This window comes from Penicillium coprophilum (assembly GCF_028826855.1).
Source record: "Penicillium coprophilum strain IBT 35676 chromosome Unknown utg000006l_segment0_segment0, whole genome shotgun sequence".
NCBI lineage: Eukaryota > Fungi > Ascomycota > Eurotiomycetes > Eurotiales > Aspergillaceae > Penicillium > Penicillium coprophilum.
The window spans coordinates 1,905,268-1,920,611 of record NW_026622725.1 but is presented as its reverse complement, the minus strand read 5'-3'; the positions used below and the strand labels follow the sequence as shown (position 1 = coordinate 1,920,611).

At 48.6% G+C, this 15,344-nt stretch overlaps 7 protein-coding genes across 7 annotated transcripts; 3 read left to right on the top strand and 4 right to left on the bottom strand.

The window, feature by feature from the left end:
* Positions 1-1,759: 1,759 nt before the first annotated feature.
* On the top strand, positions 1,760-3,030 carry N7500_009683 (NADP-dependent oxidoreductase; the record flags this gene model as incomplete). Its single annotated transcript, XM_056680822.1, has 5 exons — positions 1,760-1,935; positions 1,983-2,098; positions 2,150-2,320; positions 2,374-2,505; positions 2,555-3,030. 5 exons carry the CDS (start codon positions 1,760-1,762, stop codon positions 3,028-3,030), a joined length of 1,071 nt encoding a protein of 356 aa, XP_056528204.1.
* Positions 3,031-3,216: 186 nt separating this feature from the next.
* N7500_009682 (uncharacterized protein) lies at positions 3,217-4,244 on the bottom strand (the record flags this gene model as incomplete). The annotated part of the gene is made up of 2 exons (XM_056680821.1): positions 3,217-4,067; positions 4,130-4,244. The coding sequence occupies 2 exons, from the start codon at positions 4,242-4,244 to the stop codon at positions 3,217-3,219; spliced, it is 966 nt and encodes a 321-aa protein (XP_056528203.1).
* Positions 4,245-5,101: 857 nt separating this feature from the next.
* N7500_009681 (uncharacterized protein) lies at positions 5,102-6,346 on the bottom strand (the record flags this gene model as incomplete). Its single annotated transcript, XM_056680820.1, has 1 exon — positions 5,102-6,346. One exon carries the CDS (start codon positions 6,344-6,346, stop codon positions 5,102-5,104), a length of 1,245 nt encoding a protein of 414 aa, XP_056528202.1.
* A 386-nt stretch (positions 6,347-6,732) lies between these two features.
* Positions 6,733-7,776, top strand: N7500_009680 (ATP-dependent Clp protease proteolytic subunit; the record flags this gene model as incomplete). Its single annotated transcript, XM_056680819.1, has 5 exons — positions 6,733-6,900; positions 6,966-6,984; positions 7,070-7,095; positions 7,156-7,297; positions 7,355-7,776. 5 exons carry the CDS (start codon positions 6,733-6,735, stop codon positions 7,774-7,776), a joined length of 777 nt encoding a protein of 258 aa, XP_056528201.1.
* A 567-nt stretch (positions 7,777-8,343) lies between these two features.
* N7500_009679 (DSC4 family protein) lies at positions 8,344-9,460 on the bottom strand (the record flags this gene model as incomplete). Its single annotated transcript, XM_056680818.1, has 3 exons — positions 8,344-8,625; positions 8,646-9,153; positions 9,240-9,460. 3 exons carry the CDS (start codon positions 9,458-9,460, stop codon positions 8,344-8,346), a joined length of 1,011 nt encoding a protein of 336 aa, XP_056528200.1.
* A 313-nt stretch (positions 9,461-9,773) lies between these two features.
* Positions 9,774-11,503, bottom strand: N7500_009678 (M18 family aminopeptidase; the record flags this gene model as incomplete). Its single annotated transcript, XM_056680817.1, has 6 exons — positions 9,774-10,783; positions 10,830-10,922; positions 10,974-11,109; positions 11,178-11,279; positions 11,333-11,394; positions 11,446-11,503. 6 exons carry the CDS (start codon positions 11,501-11,503, stop codon positions 9,774-9,776), a joined length of 1,461 nt encoding a protein of 486 aa, XP_056528199.1.
* A 1,096-nt stretch (positions 11,504-12,599) lies between these two features.
* Positions 12,600-14,593, top strand: N7500_009677 (WD40 repeat domain-containing protein; the record flags this gene model as incomplete). The annotated part of the gene is made up of 4 exons (XM_056680816.1): positions 12,600-12,907; positions 12,998-13,125; positions 13,183-13,769; positions 13,829-14,593. 4 exons carry the CDS (start codon positions 12,600-12,602, stop codon positions 14,591-14,593), a joined length of 1,788 nt encoding a protein of 595 aa, XP_056528198.1.
* Positions 14,594-15,344: the final 751 nt, after the last annotated feature.

Below are 15,344 nucleotides of genomic sequence, written 5' to 3'. Positions count from 1 at the left end.
TTCTTTCAAACAATGAATTTACGGAATACACACTCGATACTCCGTACTTGGTACAGAAATATAGTAGTGGCTTCAACCAAGCACTGTGGCTGGAGCTGAGGAAGGCTGGGCCCTACGGGCAGCAGCTTAAAGATTTGCCACTAATGGGGAGCAGTGAGTGAATCATTGTAAAGGGAGTAAGGAATACTATGTGAATTCTATCTGATACCTTGTTTTGAGAATTTCTGCTAATCTGATTTTACTTGAAGTATAACCTTGTGTTCCAATGTATCAAGTATGAGTGAAATAGCCTTGCTTTACCTTGCCTAGGGACCTCGGATTCCTCTAAGATGATGGAGGTGCGCCAGCAAAACTTTCCAAAAAAAAGACCTGTGCAATAATATATTATATGGGAGCCCGATACTAAGTAACGTTTCCGGAGTCGACAGTCTGACATGCAGATGATTCCAAATGATTTTCCAATGGATAATCTAGTCCGTACTCCGTACACGCGGCTGAAATCAATATACAATCTCAGGAGGCATCTTGTGCTCTGTCCCTTGAAAGATCTATGTGATCGTCACATGTCACATTGGCTAGGGAGATTGTACTCCGTACAGCCATCTCTTTCAGTTCAAATGATCATCCCAAGCAGCCTCCTAACCAGCCCCTGAGAATTCTAGCCCCTTTTCCCTGTCTATGATGTACGATGTAAGATTAAGCGAGAAGACTAACATCATACGTAGAGAGCTTGTACTCCAAATTGGTATATATACGGGGTACGGAGTATAAAGACTAGAATTCCCCTTGGCACGGTAGTCGATCAATAGGTCATCTTTGCCAGTCCAAATCGTTTTTGCTTACGCCCTACTCGAAGTTCTATATACCTTTGGTAGTGCAGGCCTCGTGCCCTTAGAGCTTGTATGTCATGATGATACGAATGGCGGTTATCGGCATCGCATATGAGATACAGGTCTACTCTGTACGGTACATAAATAGTCTGGCGGTCCGGATTGACGATAGAAAGAGCTACATAATGTACAAGTTCGACGCCCAGTCAGTATTATCAGTATTAAGGTCACATCCAACCATTTCAAGTTATGTGACACCTGTATATCTTGAGATGTGGTGGAGCTTGCGTTGAGTGAGTAGAGAACATCTACGGAGTATGGGTATCGAAGTAAGGATCCGAGGCTGGATGTATCCACCCGTGGACCTGCACGTTTCCAACGTTTGCATACTCGCAACCACCCGCGAGCTTAGCTAATCAAAATATGCTGCCTAGGTGCCTAGGTAGGTGCAAGTTATACACTTCTCCTGTCAGGCTTCTGATCGCGAACTTTGCGTTGTCATATTGTGTAGAAATCATGGCACATGTGGTCTGCGAGGCAACCCAGCATCATACGTGTATTGATAGAATATATCATCTGGCACACCCTCCAAAAAGTCCTAATCTTTCTTTTTACGACACTCATTAATTTGAAAAAAAAAAAAAAAAACATTTATTGATATTTCGAGGATTCCACATTGAATCAAGGCCACTTACTATCGTAAAAGAACTGAGGCCCGCGGTATGTTGAATAATCTCTCCCTCGCCACAGCACCGGAGAGATAGTTCACCCGTTGCTGTGGGCCCGGATGTCAACTACTCCGTACTGTGTACGTATAAGAGAGGTCCAGAATTTGGATCGTTATATCGCAGGAACCCTCAAACAATTGTACAGTGTGGTTGCGACATTCATTTTTCACTTGACTACCCCGCGGAGAATTGAAACCAAATATGTTGTCCCTAAATATCTCATCATACTCAAAGCCATCGGGATATCAGCTTTCTGAGTTAGCCAAGCCAGAGCTCAGCGATCCAAAAGATGTAATCATCAAGGTTCGCGCGGCGAGCATCAATCCGATCGATGTGAAGAAGGCCGATGGAATGTTGAAGTTGGCACACAAGGACTCGTATGTGATCCCATGTTCGCTGCGAAAAGCGAGCCTAACATGAACAGATTTCCATATAAAATCGGCTATGACTGTGCTGGTGTAGTTACCGAGGTGGGATCGGATGTGACCCGGTTTCAAGTCGGAGCTGAAGTCTATACCAGACTACCGGAGGATTCTCGAGGTATTTGCTGGCTCGAAGATCCAATAATATCCCACTGACATTGGCCATTAGGATCCTGCAGTGAATTTGTCAGATGTCCAGAGGAACAAATTGCCCTGAAGCCACCCTCATTGTCATTTGAGGATGCAGCTTCAATCCCCTTAGCGGCAATGACTGCACTCCAAGCACTCAGAAAATATAAAGGAGATCTGGCTGGAAAGACTGTCTTCGTGCCCGCCGGCCGTATGTTGCTTTTGTCCCACCAAATGTTATGCATGAGTCTCACATAATCAAAGTTAGTGGAACGGGTCTATTCGCATGTCAATTGGCAAAGAATGTCTTCCATGCAGGCAAGGTCATCACCACAGTCTCGACCTCGAAGGTGGAAAAAGTCAACGAGCTCTTAGGCGAAGGAACAGTCGACAAGAGTACGGACTTGAATCACGCGTGGTTGAGCCATTGCTTACATTTTAACAGTAATTGACTACACGAAATCCGACCCAAGGGATGTCATCAAGCCTGGCTCTGTGGATTTCCTCTTCGACACAGTTGGCTCTGCAATGGAGTACCTGTGCCTCATGAAACCACAGTCGGGATGTATCTTGTCGGTTGCCACCATGCCATCAGGAAATCAGCTTCAGGAATCTTCAATGATGGATCTGCCCGATAAGCCTAGCATTCCTATCGCTCTTCGGCTGGGACTTAATGCTTTCGATTGTGTCCGTAAACTCAGGGCATGGCGGTATGGTGTTGAGTATTCATACATGTTTTTGAAATCGAGCAGTCAAGATCTGGACGAGTTAAGAAGTCACATCGATCAACACAAGCTGAGAACGGTGGTTGGACACACTGTTGAGCTTTCCGACCTCGAAGCGGTGCGATCCGCATGTCAGATTGTTTACAGTGGGAAAGGAGGTCTCGGGAAGGTGGTTGTCAAAGTTGCTAATTCGTAGCCTCTCTGACTGACATGTATCCCGGAGTGAGCCCCTAACAGATATATGGCAACATAGCTCATACATAATTACTCAGATATACTTAATAACAAATAACGCTGTCAAGACAATTGAAGTCGATTATTTACTGACTAGATGGCAATTTAGGCTGACAGTATGCATGTGTGCACGACAGGCGACACCTTATCAGAGATGGGCCTTGATAAGTTCCAACTCAGTCCACTCCCACAAGCGCTTCGCCATATCCTTGTTGCATGCCCATTTGTTTCGACGTTTCAAAATTCCAACAGGGACATAGTATCCTCCGTTGTAGAGTTCCTCCTTCCGTGCGCCAGCAGCAGCCCACAACGAGTTAAATGCACCCTGGCGCACTGTTGAGCCAGACAAACGCAAAAATTTAGAGCCCAAAGCAGCCAACGGTGAATGCGAACTCACGGCATCATACAAATTGGTCAAGATAATACCTGGATGGACCGCCACCGACGTGATTGACGGGTAGCGCCTGCTGAGTTCTGCGGCAAAGAGAATATTGGCAGCCTTCGACACTCCGTACCGAGCAATTGTGTTGGCCTTCTTGAGCTTCTCTTGATCCAATATATTCTCAAATGGTGGGGAGAAATTATGCCCCACAGAAGCGAGCGACACGACGCGGACATCTGAGTCAGGTTCATCCGCTGTCTTAAGAAGTATTGGCAGCAGAAGCTTTGTGAGATAGAAGTGCCCGGTATGATTTGTGCCAAGCTGGATCTCATGCCCTAATTCAGTCGTACCGGGTGGTAGAGCCATCACACCAGCATTGAGGATGAGGATGTCGAGACGAGATGACTGGGCATTTACTTGCTCTGCTGCATTCTTGACTGATTTACCCGACATCAAGTCCAGCAGTACCCAGCTAATCTCAACATTATTTGGAACGGCTGATTTTATCGACTTGATGGCTTCCTCTGCCTTTGCTTTTGAACGCGCGCCGAGGAAGATCTTCTTCGGATTGTGCTTGGACAGCTGGAGGACTGTTTCTTTCCCCAAACCTGCATTTCCTATGAAGGCACATCGCGTTAGGCGCAATATTGATGCGTCATTGATTTACGGCTAAACCCACCGCCCGTGATCAAGATGACCTTCCCGGTCAGATTTGGGATATCCTTTTCAGGTGCGAAAGTCACTGCACCCGTATAGTTGAGTGCATCCATCACAGCGATCACCCATCCAGACATTTTGGTTCAAGGTGGAGGATACTGGGGTTCTTCAGGTTGCGCTCGGCGTTAAATTGGTTAATAGCCGATGTTAGCAGACTTCATAAATGTACCGGAGGAACCATTCCTCCCGATCTAAAAGTCGTTACAAAGGTCTACAAGGTTCCAACGCGTCCCCAAAGGTTTCAAAGCCCCACGAGACTGGACAAGTGCTTTGATAGGCACATCGTCATTTGCCTACCCATGCCTGATGGCCCCCACGGGGTGGCAGGAAATACAATCGCGCCGATCTCTTGAGTTCCATGAACCAAAGTCATCCCCATGGTCAGAGCTGTTAGACCTCGGTGGCTAGCGAAATCGCCATTGATACTGCCCCGATCACTACCTGCCTAATGACACTGGGGACCAAGTCAGTTTAAGCCATTTGAAGTACAACTGAAGGTTAACCTTAGACATTTTTATGCTGTAGCAAAATTTTGTGAATAGGGGCATGAGCCAGCTAAGAAAGTCTTATGGTAGCTCTTAAGTTGATGGGTGTGAACTGAATACGACGCTGAGAACTACTGGGGGTGAACCGAGCGTGAATACTTTTTTATATCAAATGTAGACACGCACTCATTGTCGCGGTCCCCATCACAATACATCTCCTTCCATTGTCATATAGCTGCCTCTATCGTAATTTTTAGGCTGAACTTTTCAGATTTCATGGTTCTTGCCTGAAGCCATGAATCATGAATATGACTCTATTTCACGCCGATTTGGAGTCCACTCCAACATGACCCTGTAAGTATGGCCTAGCAGCTCGACATACTCCTCACGACACCACGATCAGACGAATGAGCGCGTGGATCGCTATATACTTCGATTATGCGGAGCCTTCAATGCTCTGCCAGATCAACATTATCAAGGAGCCGTTTCATTTTCCAGAGGGATATCATTGCATCAGTACCAAGCTGATCCTCCGGTCTAAAGAACACTGCAGGATGTTGGAAGTGGGCGTGGGATGCACGGAGGGTTTGGATATCAGACTCGGCAAAAAGGACTGACAGATCAAACACAGGAACCTTCGACCCGGTTTGCGTGAGAGCCACCGAGTCCAAAGAGCAACTTGGTTGAGACGTATCCCCGGGAGCCGCAAGATTCCTTGGACCAAGAAGCAAGACTGCTCCACATTCCATACGATCAAATCGCTCCAAACCTCCCAGGGCTCCCTTCAACGCAGTGTCCGAGTACTCAGCTAGATCTAGAGACCTCCAAACCCCATTGGAGGTGCCAATGCGCTTGTATTTCTCAAGTACTGCACTCAGTTTCTTGACAACGACACCCCTCATACCCTGCAACATAATTTCTGGCGTATTCGCTGACCAGATGATTTTTTTCTCTTCGTGCGCCGTCACAGGGCCCTGTGGATGTTTCCATCTGAATGGTAATAGTCGCATAATCGCTGGTCTTTTACCGCCCTTCTTGGAGAGCGGCACTGAAATAGATCGAATAAGTGGAAGAAGCTCAGCAATGCGAAGCACAAGTTGGCGTCCGGTCTGCTTATCTGGGGATGTTGGAATTGGTGATGCGTCCAAAGTATCCTCTTCCCTCCCTTGTACCTCCACCATTGGTGTCTCAACTTGGGCTGGGATGATTGGCTCTGGCGACGAGCTGAGGTTGTGGGCTTTATTGCTTTGCAGCGAGTCCTGCAGCAAACCCACAGGCATCATATAAAGCTCATCCGTATTTGGTTGTCTAACAAGCCCCCAAGTCCCCAGTAGGGCAGATGGAAGCCGTGCACCAGTCACAGAGCACATACGTGCTGGTGAAGCCAGCATTACGGCCCACGGGTTCTTGAGCAGGTCAGCTTCCTCCTGTGCCGTGGGGCGCCTCTTGCGATTCTTTTCTGTCCCAGAGCGAGGACGGGTGATTAGGGGAGACTGCGGAAGCCGTTGTGAAGGGGGTACGGATTTCAAATTCGAATTGTTTGTCTTTGCTTTCAAAGTGGTTTCATTGAATTGGTCGGATTGTCGCGAGGTCGAAATGCCCCGACTGACTGCCTGATGGGAAGTAGCTAGCAATCGTCGGAACGCACTCAGGCGCCATTTCGCATACGGGATGCGCGTGCCTCCACACTCCATTGCTTGGATATTTGGGGGAATAGAACTGATGGTGAGTCGAGTTCAGTTCAGGGCGGAAAAGATGATCTCGGAGCTGTTGCAGGAGCCAATCGGAGCCCCTTATTTGCGGAGAGATTGTAGATCAAACAGTGAGTGTTGAGTAACGCTAGAGGCTTTGAAAAGACCTATTTGAGTTCTCAGATAGTAACTCAAGCCTTCCTATCTGGAGCGTATCTTCTTTAGAGAAAGTTGTTACCAGAAAAACACTGTCCCTGGCAAGGTTGCTGCCATCGAGGTCCTTATCTTAGCGCCGTGCTTATCGTATCAGACGGTTCACCGTCCAGGGTCTCCCGACTCTGCACTCCACACTTCATACAACTACAAATTGCTTTTGCATATCTTTGAAGATGTCTCAAAGAGTACCTCTACGCCAGCTGGGGCGGTTAATCCAAAGTTCACCCGTTTCTATTGCCCGGCCCGCCGCCGGATTCGCACGATGCTTCTCGAACCAAGGGCCGTCATTTGCGCAACCCCCACGGAGTTGGACACCGACGCCATTTGTGACAGAGACAGTGGTATGTTTGATACAATCCATGTATAAGAAATTTCTCAATGCGCATATGCTGATCATTTTGAACAGGGAGGCGGCTGGCATACCTGTATGTTGTATAATTGAATCCGCCGACGAAGCTTGCATCTGACCCAAAGTATGATCAACCTACTAACATGTACCGCTCATTGCAGATGATATATTTTCTCGATTAATGAAGGTAACCAAAGCCTATGAGCATATCCCCTTCACGACCTACCCGCGCTAATTAAGCCCCCAGGAACGCATCATCTGCCTTAACGGCGAAGTCGACGACACCCTCTCCGCATCGATAGTCGCACAACTTCTCTTCCTTGAAGCCGATAACCCTGCCAAACCAATTCATCTTTACATCAATTCCCCCGGCGGCTCAGTAACAGCCGGTACGCAGATCTGATCTGATGTTCATCCCCGACCTATACCGACTAACAATCCCACAGGCCTCGCGATCTACGATACAATGACATACATTGCTTCTCCCGTGAGCACAATCTGCGTTGGTCAAGCCGCCTCAATGGGCTCTCTCCTTCTTGCTGGCGGCGAAGCAGGCAAGCGATACTGTCTCCCGCACTCCTCAATCATGGTGCACCAGCCCTCGGGCGGCTACTTTGGACAAGCATCCGACATCGCTATCCATGCGAAAGAGATCCTGCGCGTGCGCACCCAGCTCAATGAGATATACCAACGCCACCTGACTGGTAAGAAGCAATTGTCTCTCGATGAGATTGAGAAGCTTATGGAGCGCGATTACTTTATGGGTGCTAAGGAAGCGCTCGAGCTGGGTGTGATCGATGAGATATTGGACCGTAGAGTCCAGGGGAAGGATGGTGCTGGTGAAGAGTCTAAACCTCCTACCGCATGAATCATATAATTTGTCTATGGGACTTTAGGGCTTTGGTATAAATGAGGGGATCTCGGTGTCTCTGTGAAGCCTGCGGGACTTTAGTAGCTGCTCTGTAGGATCATGTGTCAATCAAAACGGTCACAATGATCTCTCAACTACCTGTGGGGCCCTTTTCTTCAGTAGCTTTACTGGATAATGCCGGGGTATATCTAAATCCTAGGCAACTATTGAACGGGCATGGATCGATATACGAAAGACCGAGTTAGCCTTTTCTGGCAAGGGCCAAGGTTATGGTATACAGCTCATCGTAGCATCCAGGAACGCCGTGATTGAAGAGTCAACATTAGACAAAGTAACTTCTATAGATCCACGTGTAACGATTATGATGCAGCCCTGATTTGCTCAAGATAGGCTGAGCTCTCATCGACTGGTCCACAAATTCAAAAACCTCGAGTAAAGGTGCGTGTTGATGGATATAAATCCAACGAAACAACCCACAAGCATGGTAGTATGACTTTGGTTTGTGGAAATCTACTGGAAGTTTTTATATACAGTGTACTACCGGAGCAGAAATATGGATTTGCATCATGTTGCATTCGCACGCTCAATGCGACCATTAGTGCCAACCTGGAGACCAAAGCGCTGCCGAAGGAATGTTGCCGTTTCAGGAGATGGTACAAAACCTGATGTCGGCCGTGCCTGCGCATTTGAATGGCGCCACTGATCACGAATTGTACCAAGAAGGCTCACATTGACAATGACAGCGTCGCCAGCAGCGAATGTATCCATCGGGTGCTCGCCCCGAGCACCACTGCCAGATTCAGCGTCGGTCGGGTCGGCTAGGAGGGTTGTGCGCTCTTCTTCAACCTCTTCGTTGATCCCGTTACTATGGGGTGAAATGGAACCATAATGAGCGGGGGAATTGTTTCAACGCCATCCTCTCCTCGCAAAATACCGCGCTCTTCGGCGTCATGGTCTTGTGGCTGGGACTCCTCCGTGCCCGGGTTTGTATCTGTGATTGTACTTGTGGCTGCATCTGTATTCGGTGTTGTAGGCGCTGGGGCGAGCGATCCATTAGTCTTCACCCGCTCGATGATCAAGCCCAGCATGATAATATCGATTAAAAGGATTAGAAGGTCGAACGAGAGAAGCCAATAAACAGATACGGGGGCCTGCCCTATAAAATCGATGAATAGTCCCCCATGTAGGTAGCCGCGCGTTTCTTCGCCGGCTTCGGGATGAATCAAAAAGACATGGAAGAGCATGCATATGAGGTTACTGCCGATGATGGCGCCGATGAACGGCTGATTGCGTGTGGGCTCAAATGGGGGTGCCTTTGGCGTGAAGAAGATCAATTCGACGATGGCACGTATGGCAAATAGAATAATCGAGCAGCTATACCGAGAAAGGCACATGTCAGGAGTTTGTCGTGGTTGGAAGAGGGGTGGGATCGTTACTGAGGGTTAATGTTGGGGACTTACTCCATGTAATACAGTGCGGATAGTTGACAATAAACTAATATGTCGAGGTCGCGCAACAATCGATCAATGAAGGCGACTTCGGCGGTGGACTTGACTTTCGTCACACGCGCGTTTTGGCTGCTGAGCGTGCCTGTTGGCCTTGGGGGCTCCGCATCGTCATAGGATATGCCGGACACGTCAGCGATGTATTCCGCATCCCGATAGGCATCAACGTCTGTCATAGAGGGTCATGAGGGCTTGGAAAATATCCAACAAGCAAGCTATAAGGAGTCGAGGTGGAGACTCCCCGTTGGTTTGGTGAGCTGGGGTAAGTATGGCTGGTTTGGAGACGGCCCCGTAATATGTGTCGATGCGGACTTTCCTCGGTCCGAACCACGTGCTTCGCCTAAGTTACATACACTGTAGCTTTCTGTGTTATTCTAAGATTTTCTGGTGGTACATGAATTCAACCCTTCAGCGTTTCAGAATGGAATCATTATATATCTGAATATTCTTGATTGTTTGTGCTACTTCATATACTTATTCACGGCAAGCTCAATCGACAAGGATCGTCTTCGACAGCTCCGAGTAATGCTTGAAGAACCCAGTAAACAGACGAATGGAATGCGCGACATCATAGGTGCCACCCGTTTCACGGATACTATGCATGCTGAGCTGGGGATTTCCCAGATCCAGTGTCCGCGCGCCCAGCGCAGCAGACAGCATAGGGCCAATGGTGCTGCCACAGCTGGAGTCATTGCGAACCACAAACAGCTGTAGAGGGACGTGCACCCCAGTCTCCTTGGTGGCTTTGCGCGCAATCTCCTCCAGAAGAACAATCCCAGGAGAGTTCGTTGCATAGCGAGCGTTGGCGTTAATCTTAATCACTGGGCCCTTGTTCATCTCTGGCTTGTGATCCGACTCGTACTTTCCCGCATAGTTTGGGTTGACCGAGTGGGCCATGTCAGCAGAAACAAGGAATGAGGTGGACAGGGTCTGCTCATAGGCAGTTGACAGGTCCGTATTCTTGGAGGAGGAGGACTGGAGGACGGACAGGCGGCGAATGATCGACGGAAGGATGTTCGAGTCCGCACCCTGTGCCGTGCGGCTTCCAATTTCCTCGTGGTCAAACAAGGCAATCAGGCGGATTGCTTCCTCGTCATCGAGGGCTGACTCGTCGGCTACAGAGTCAATCAGACCAACAGTGGCACAGAAAGTGCTGTTCAGATTGTCCAAGCGAGGGGAAAAGATGAACTCCTCCAGCATACCGCCGAGGCAGGACTTGTGAGTATCGAACAGGATCATTTCAAAGTCCAGGATGTCATTAGGACTGACACCAGCCTCGGCAGCAATAAGCTGAACAAAGTGAGAGTGATGACGTTCCGTGACAGACTTCAATGGTGAGAATGATTCAGCACCGTTGTCTGTGTCAGGGGTGTCAGTTCCTTCATTGCGGTTTAGCTCTGCAGCAATAAGACCAGCAATAGGGAACAGCTGTGTTTCCTTGTTAAATGCAAAGGTCTCCTGGCGGTCTAGATGGACGGCCAGTGTTGGGATGCGAAGGACTACTATGTTAGAAAGGCACAATTATCAGCTCAAAATTAAACATACTGGGACGGTCAATCTTGACCAGCTTCTGCACGATAGACCCATCGCTTTCCCGAGTCATCACTCGGCCAGCCACTCCCAGATCACGATCAAACCCTGCATCGAGTAAGCGATAAGGATAGTTCAAGGGTAATCAATGGCACGTACAGGTGTGCCAGATGCCTCCACCGTAAGTCTCAACACCGACCTGGATGAAACCTTCCCCGCTTTTCTTGCTAACGGGCTTGACCCTCAGCACCGGGGAGTCAGTGTGGGCACCGATCATCGAGATGGAATTCCCGGGCTATATCCATGATTAATATCCATGATTGGTTGGGAAATTATCTATGCGATTCCACAATCGATACGTACCTGCCATTTCTTGCCGATCGCAAAAGCCACAAGAGTAGTAGTATTGCGAGTCAAGTAGTACTTGCCTCCCGGTTGGCAGGTCGAGGCCCACGAGTCTCTCTCCTACTTATGGATGAGCTACCATTGTATTACTGCATTGTTCAGTTTGAACTGACCTTGATTTCTTGGAATCCAGCTTTACCCAGGAGCTCCTTGGCTTCGTGGACGGCATGGAAAGCTAGAGAGACAGATCAGCGACATCTCGCGTCATCGGATGAGGATTACATACGGGTAGGAGCAGAATTGACGAAGGACAAGAAGTCCAGAGCAGATTGCTTGGCAGCCATTGTAGAATAACGTTGAGAACAGCCAGTAAGGATTTCAGGATAAAGACGCCTGAGGACCATTGCAGGGTGCACAGAAAGAGAAAGGTAGTGGCTTTTGCCGCCAGAGGTTTGATTGGTTTGGCGGTGACTGCAGATGGCAATGTCACGTAACAAAGCCACCAGTGAAACTAGCTTGGAATTGTTGATATTCAGATATTCAGATAGACATTGTAGCTTTTTGAATCATTACTATTACATGTACATGAAATTTTGGTTCTGTATGGAGTAGTCAACTCCACTATAGAACTTGGAAGCTTATGGGCACAATTTATTGGCATTGTCGTTGCCATGGTCTATGCTTTGTCGCGTCGCGTCGAGGCGAGCGCGCATACCAAATCAATCTGCGGATTTCGCGTTAGTGAAACGGCCCATACAGATCCCTCACGTCCCCCCCCACTTTCAATGATCCAGTTAGACGGGTTTGGGCGCGTCCCTTCCAGTAAACAACATAACTGAGAGTGTGGCATCGGTCTCAATTGTAACAAAAGCTATGCTGACATAGAACGCTCCCAAGACCATCGGCAACCAGCATGAGTGTGCCTTGTGAGAGTAAACTAAGGAAGTAGATTCTACCTTTGAAAGAGTCAATGAAATATCAATGGGTGTGGTTAAAGGCCAAGGATAAGGGTTGATTTGACCTGGTTGATGGGGCCCGATTGCCTTCGCTACATCGGGTTAGCGTACCCGACGCGTGACCCAGAGAGTCGCCCTGCGCAACTCCGTCACTCCCTTGAAGACATTCATTCATTCACACATGTCTGTAGTTCAGACACTTCTTTGTTGCTCTGCTCGGTGAAACAGGGTCTGCTCTTGCTTTATCCTGGAAAATATTCTATCCTCAGGTGTCAACGGCTAGAGCCCCCATTCCGCCTCTGGATCAACAACAACGGACCCTCTGCGAATCGCCCTTCAAATACCCTTGCCCCTACACCCGGATTTCTCAACGTTTGACACTTCCGATTGCCAGACAGTTCACTTCTATCTTATGCAACTCTTAACTCTGTCTTGATCGGTTGCACTTTGTCTCTGGGGTTCGGACGGACAACCAGGCATCGTCATGGCGGACAGACCCCAGAATTCGGAGAAGGGTGGGAATAGGTCGGCAACAAGACCTCAAATATCACAGATTTCAAACATTGCATCACCACCTGGATCGAAAACACCGCCAAGCATGCCGTCAAAGCGCACAATGTATTTCCCAGACAATTCAAATTCGGGTAGCCGCCAACCGCAAGATGCAGCAGAGCCAGTCGACCCTCGAGCGCTTACAAAAGCATTGAAGGATTATGAGGCTGCTGGGAGTCGGCGGGATAGGACCCCAGCCTCCAGCCCATGTCGCAAAAGGCAGCGGGTATACGGGGACCGGTAAGCCATACTTTTGGTTGTCTTCAATCAAAAAAACCTGCGACAAAGCAATGGCAGTCATCTGTGACTCGGCTTCTGACCATAATTCAGATTCATACCCAATCGCGACGGACAGGATCTACAAGCGACTTATAGCCTGTTGCATGAAGATGGTTGTCCATCTACACCTTCCAAGGCCAAGAAACGCCCCCCTCATTCTGAGCTTCATTTCCAAAAGAGTGCGTTATATATCGGAACCCAATGTGTTGTACATTTGAACTGACTTTGAGCTCCAGCTGAGGAAGCCAACCGTACATTTTCCCGGGTTCTGCGCAGCGAACTGTTCGGAAACACGGTCCCTCAGCCCGACTTGAACTCTGCGCCACCCGACCCGTTGCTCGGCTTCAGCAATGGAATAAACGACAAGACTCGATCCCACACACCTCCCGCTCACATTGTCCCCAATCTTCCTCCCGCTAGCATCACCCCCACCACCCCACATAAGAATCTCTTCAACTATGGACCTTCACGGCCTGGATCGGGACATCCGACCCCCTCCAAAACACCTCGAAGTGTGCATGGCCCCAACTTAGACGTGCGCTCCGAGCTCTACAGTCTTTCTCCTATCCGATATGACAGTCAGCGCATTCTCGAAACACCCCGAAAACAGGCCCGCTACGTAAACAAGGTTCCCTACAAGGTCTTGGATGCGCCGGATCTTCAAGATGATTTCTATTTGAACCTGGTGGACTGGGGCAGTAGTAATGTTCTTGGCGTTGGATTGGCGAATTCTGTCTATATGTGGAACTCCCACACGGGTGGAGTCACAAGGTTGTGTGAGCTGAAAGATGATACCGTGACCAGCGTGAGCTGGATTCAAAGGGTAAGCAAGAAACCTCCACGTCGCCTCCCCATACATGATACTCACATGAGGTACTGCAGGGTACACATCTTGCAATTGGCACAGGGAAAGGGCTGGTACAAATATGGGATGCTGAGCACTGCCGACGCCTACGAACCATGATTGGACATACCAACCGAGTCGGTGCTCTGGCATGGAACGATCACATTCTCACCTCGGGATCTCGAGACCGTCTCATTTATCACCGTGATGTTCGGTCTCCAGACCAGTACGTTCGAAAACTTTCTGGCCACAAACAAGAAGTCTGTGGCTTGAAGTGGAATACCGAAGATGGCCAATTAGCATCTGGTGGAAATGACAACAAACTGATGGTTTGGGATAAATTAAGCGAGACACCCCTCTACCGCTTCTCCGACCACAATGCCGCGGTCAAGGCCATTGCATGGTCTCCTCATCAACATCATCTTCTTGCTTCTGGCGGTGGTACCGCCGATCGCACGATCAAGTTCTGGAACACACAAACCGGCTCAATGATTAAAGAGGTCGACACTGGTAGCCAGGTCTGCAACCTATCTTGGTCCAAAAACTCAGATGAAATCATCAGCACACATGGTTACAGCCAGAACCAAATTGTCATTTGGAAATACCCGCGTATGGAACAGATTGTCTCTTTGACTGGCCACACTTTCCGCGTTCTCTACCTTGCCATGAGCCCTGATGGTCAAACTGTTGTAACAGGAGCCGGCGATGAAACACTGAGATTCTGGAAAATATTTGATAGACGAGCCACAAGAGACACTCGTCGGGAAGGCAGCAAACTGGCCGAATGGGGCACTATCCGGTAGTTTGGCCAATCCTCTCTTCTTTCTAATTTGTTTCTTCATCTGCATTCGACATGGCGTTTCTCGATTCATTATTTTGATCTGGTCACCGGCAGGAAGTCATTGCATGGTCTGCGGGGGATTTGACTCTGCGTTTTTTTATGCGTCGACATCTATTGCATCTTTCTTTCCATCGGTAGTTGAAAGCATTTCGGGGGTGGACGTTCGGCGCTCGGTCATTGAGAACAGGCTTTTTTGCTTGTTCGAGTTTGCCTCTTTTTCTCTTTTTCTGCTTCTTTTTGTTTCTTTTTGCTTTCTTTGATCTCTCCCTTTGGTTCGTCCGCACTCTGGCTATGGTTTAGGCTGGCCGTATTGGCCGGATGCCTTTGAGTGCAGCGAACATTCTAACATCCACGATTCTTTTAAGGCTTTGAGCGGTGGCGCTGGTGGTATTTCCTGGTCACCGGTATGCGGCGTTGCGCGGGAGTCCTCATTGCACTAGTTCTTTTGCAAGTTTCAAAGGTTGCTCTTGATGATGACATGACCCGTTCTTTTTTTTCGGCACGAATTTGTGCACCTGTTTCTATCTCATGGAATTTATCTATGCCGACCTTCATGGGATCTAAACCATGCCGGAAACGAAATGAGAATTGAAATTGACACAACACCGCCCTGTTTCTTGAACGCCCGAGTGCCTACCTAACTCAGATAAGTAGTATTTTTTTTTGGCATTGTGATCTAATTTTTTTTAAGTGAAGTAACCCAATCAGGGAAA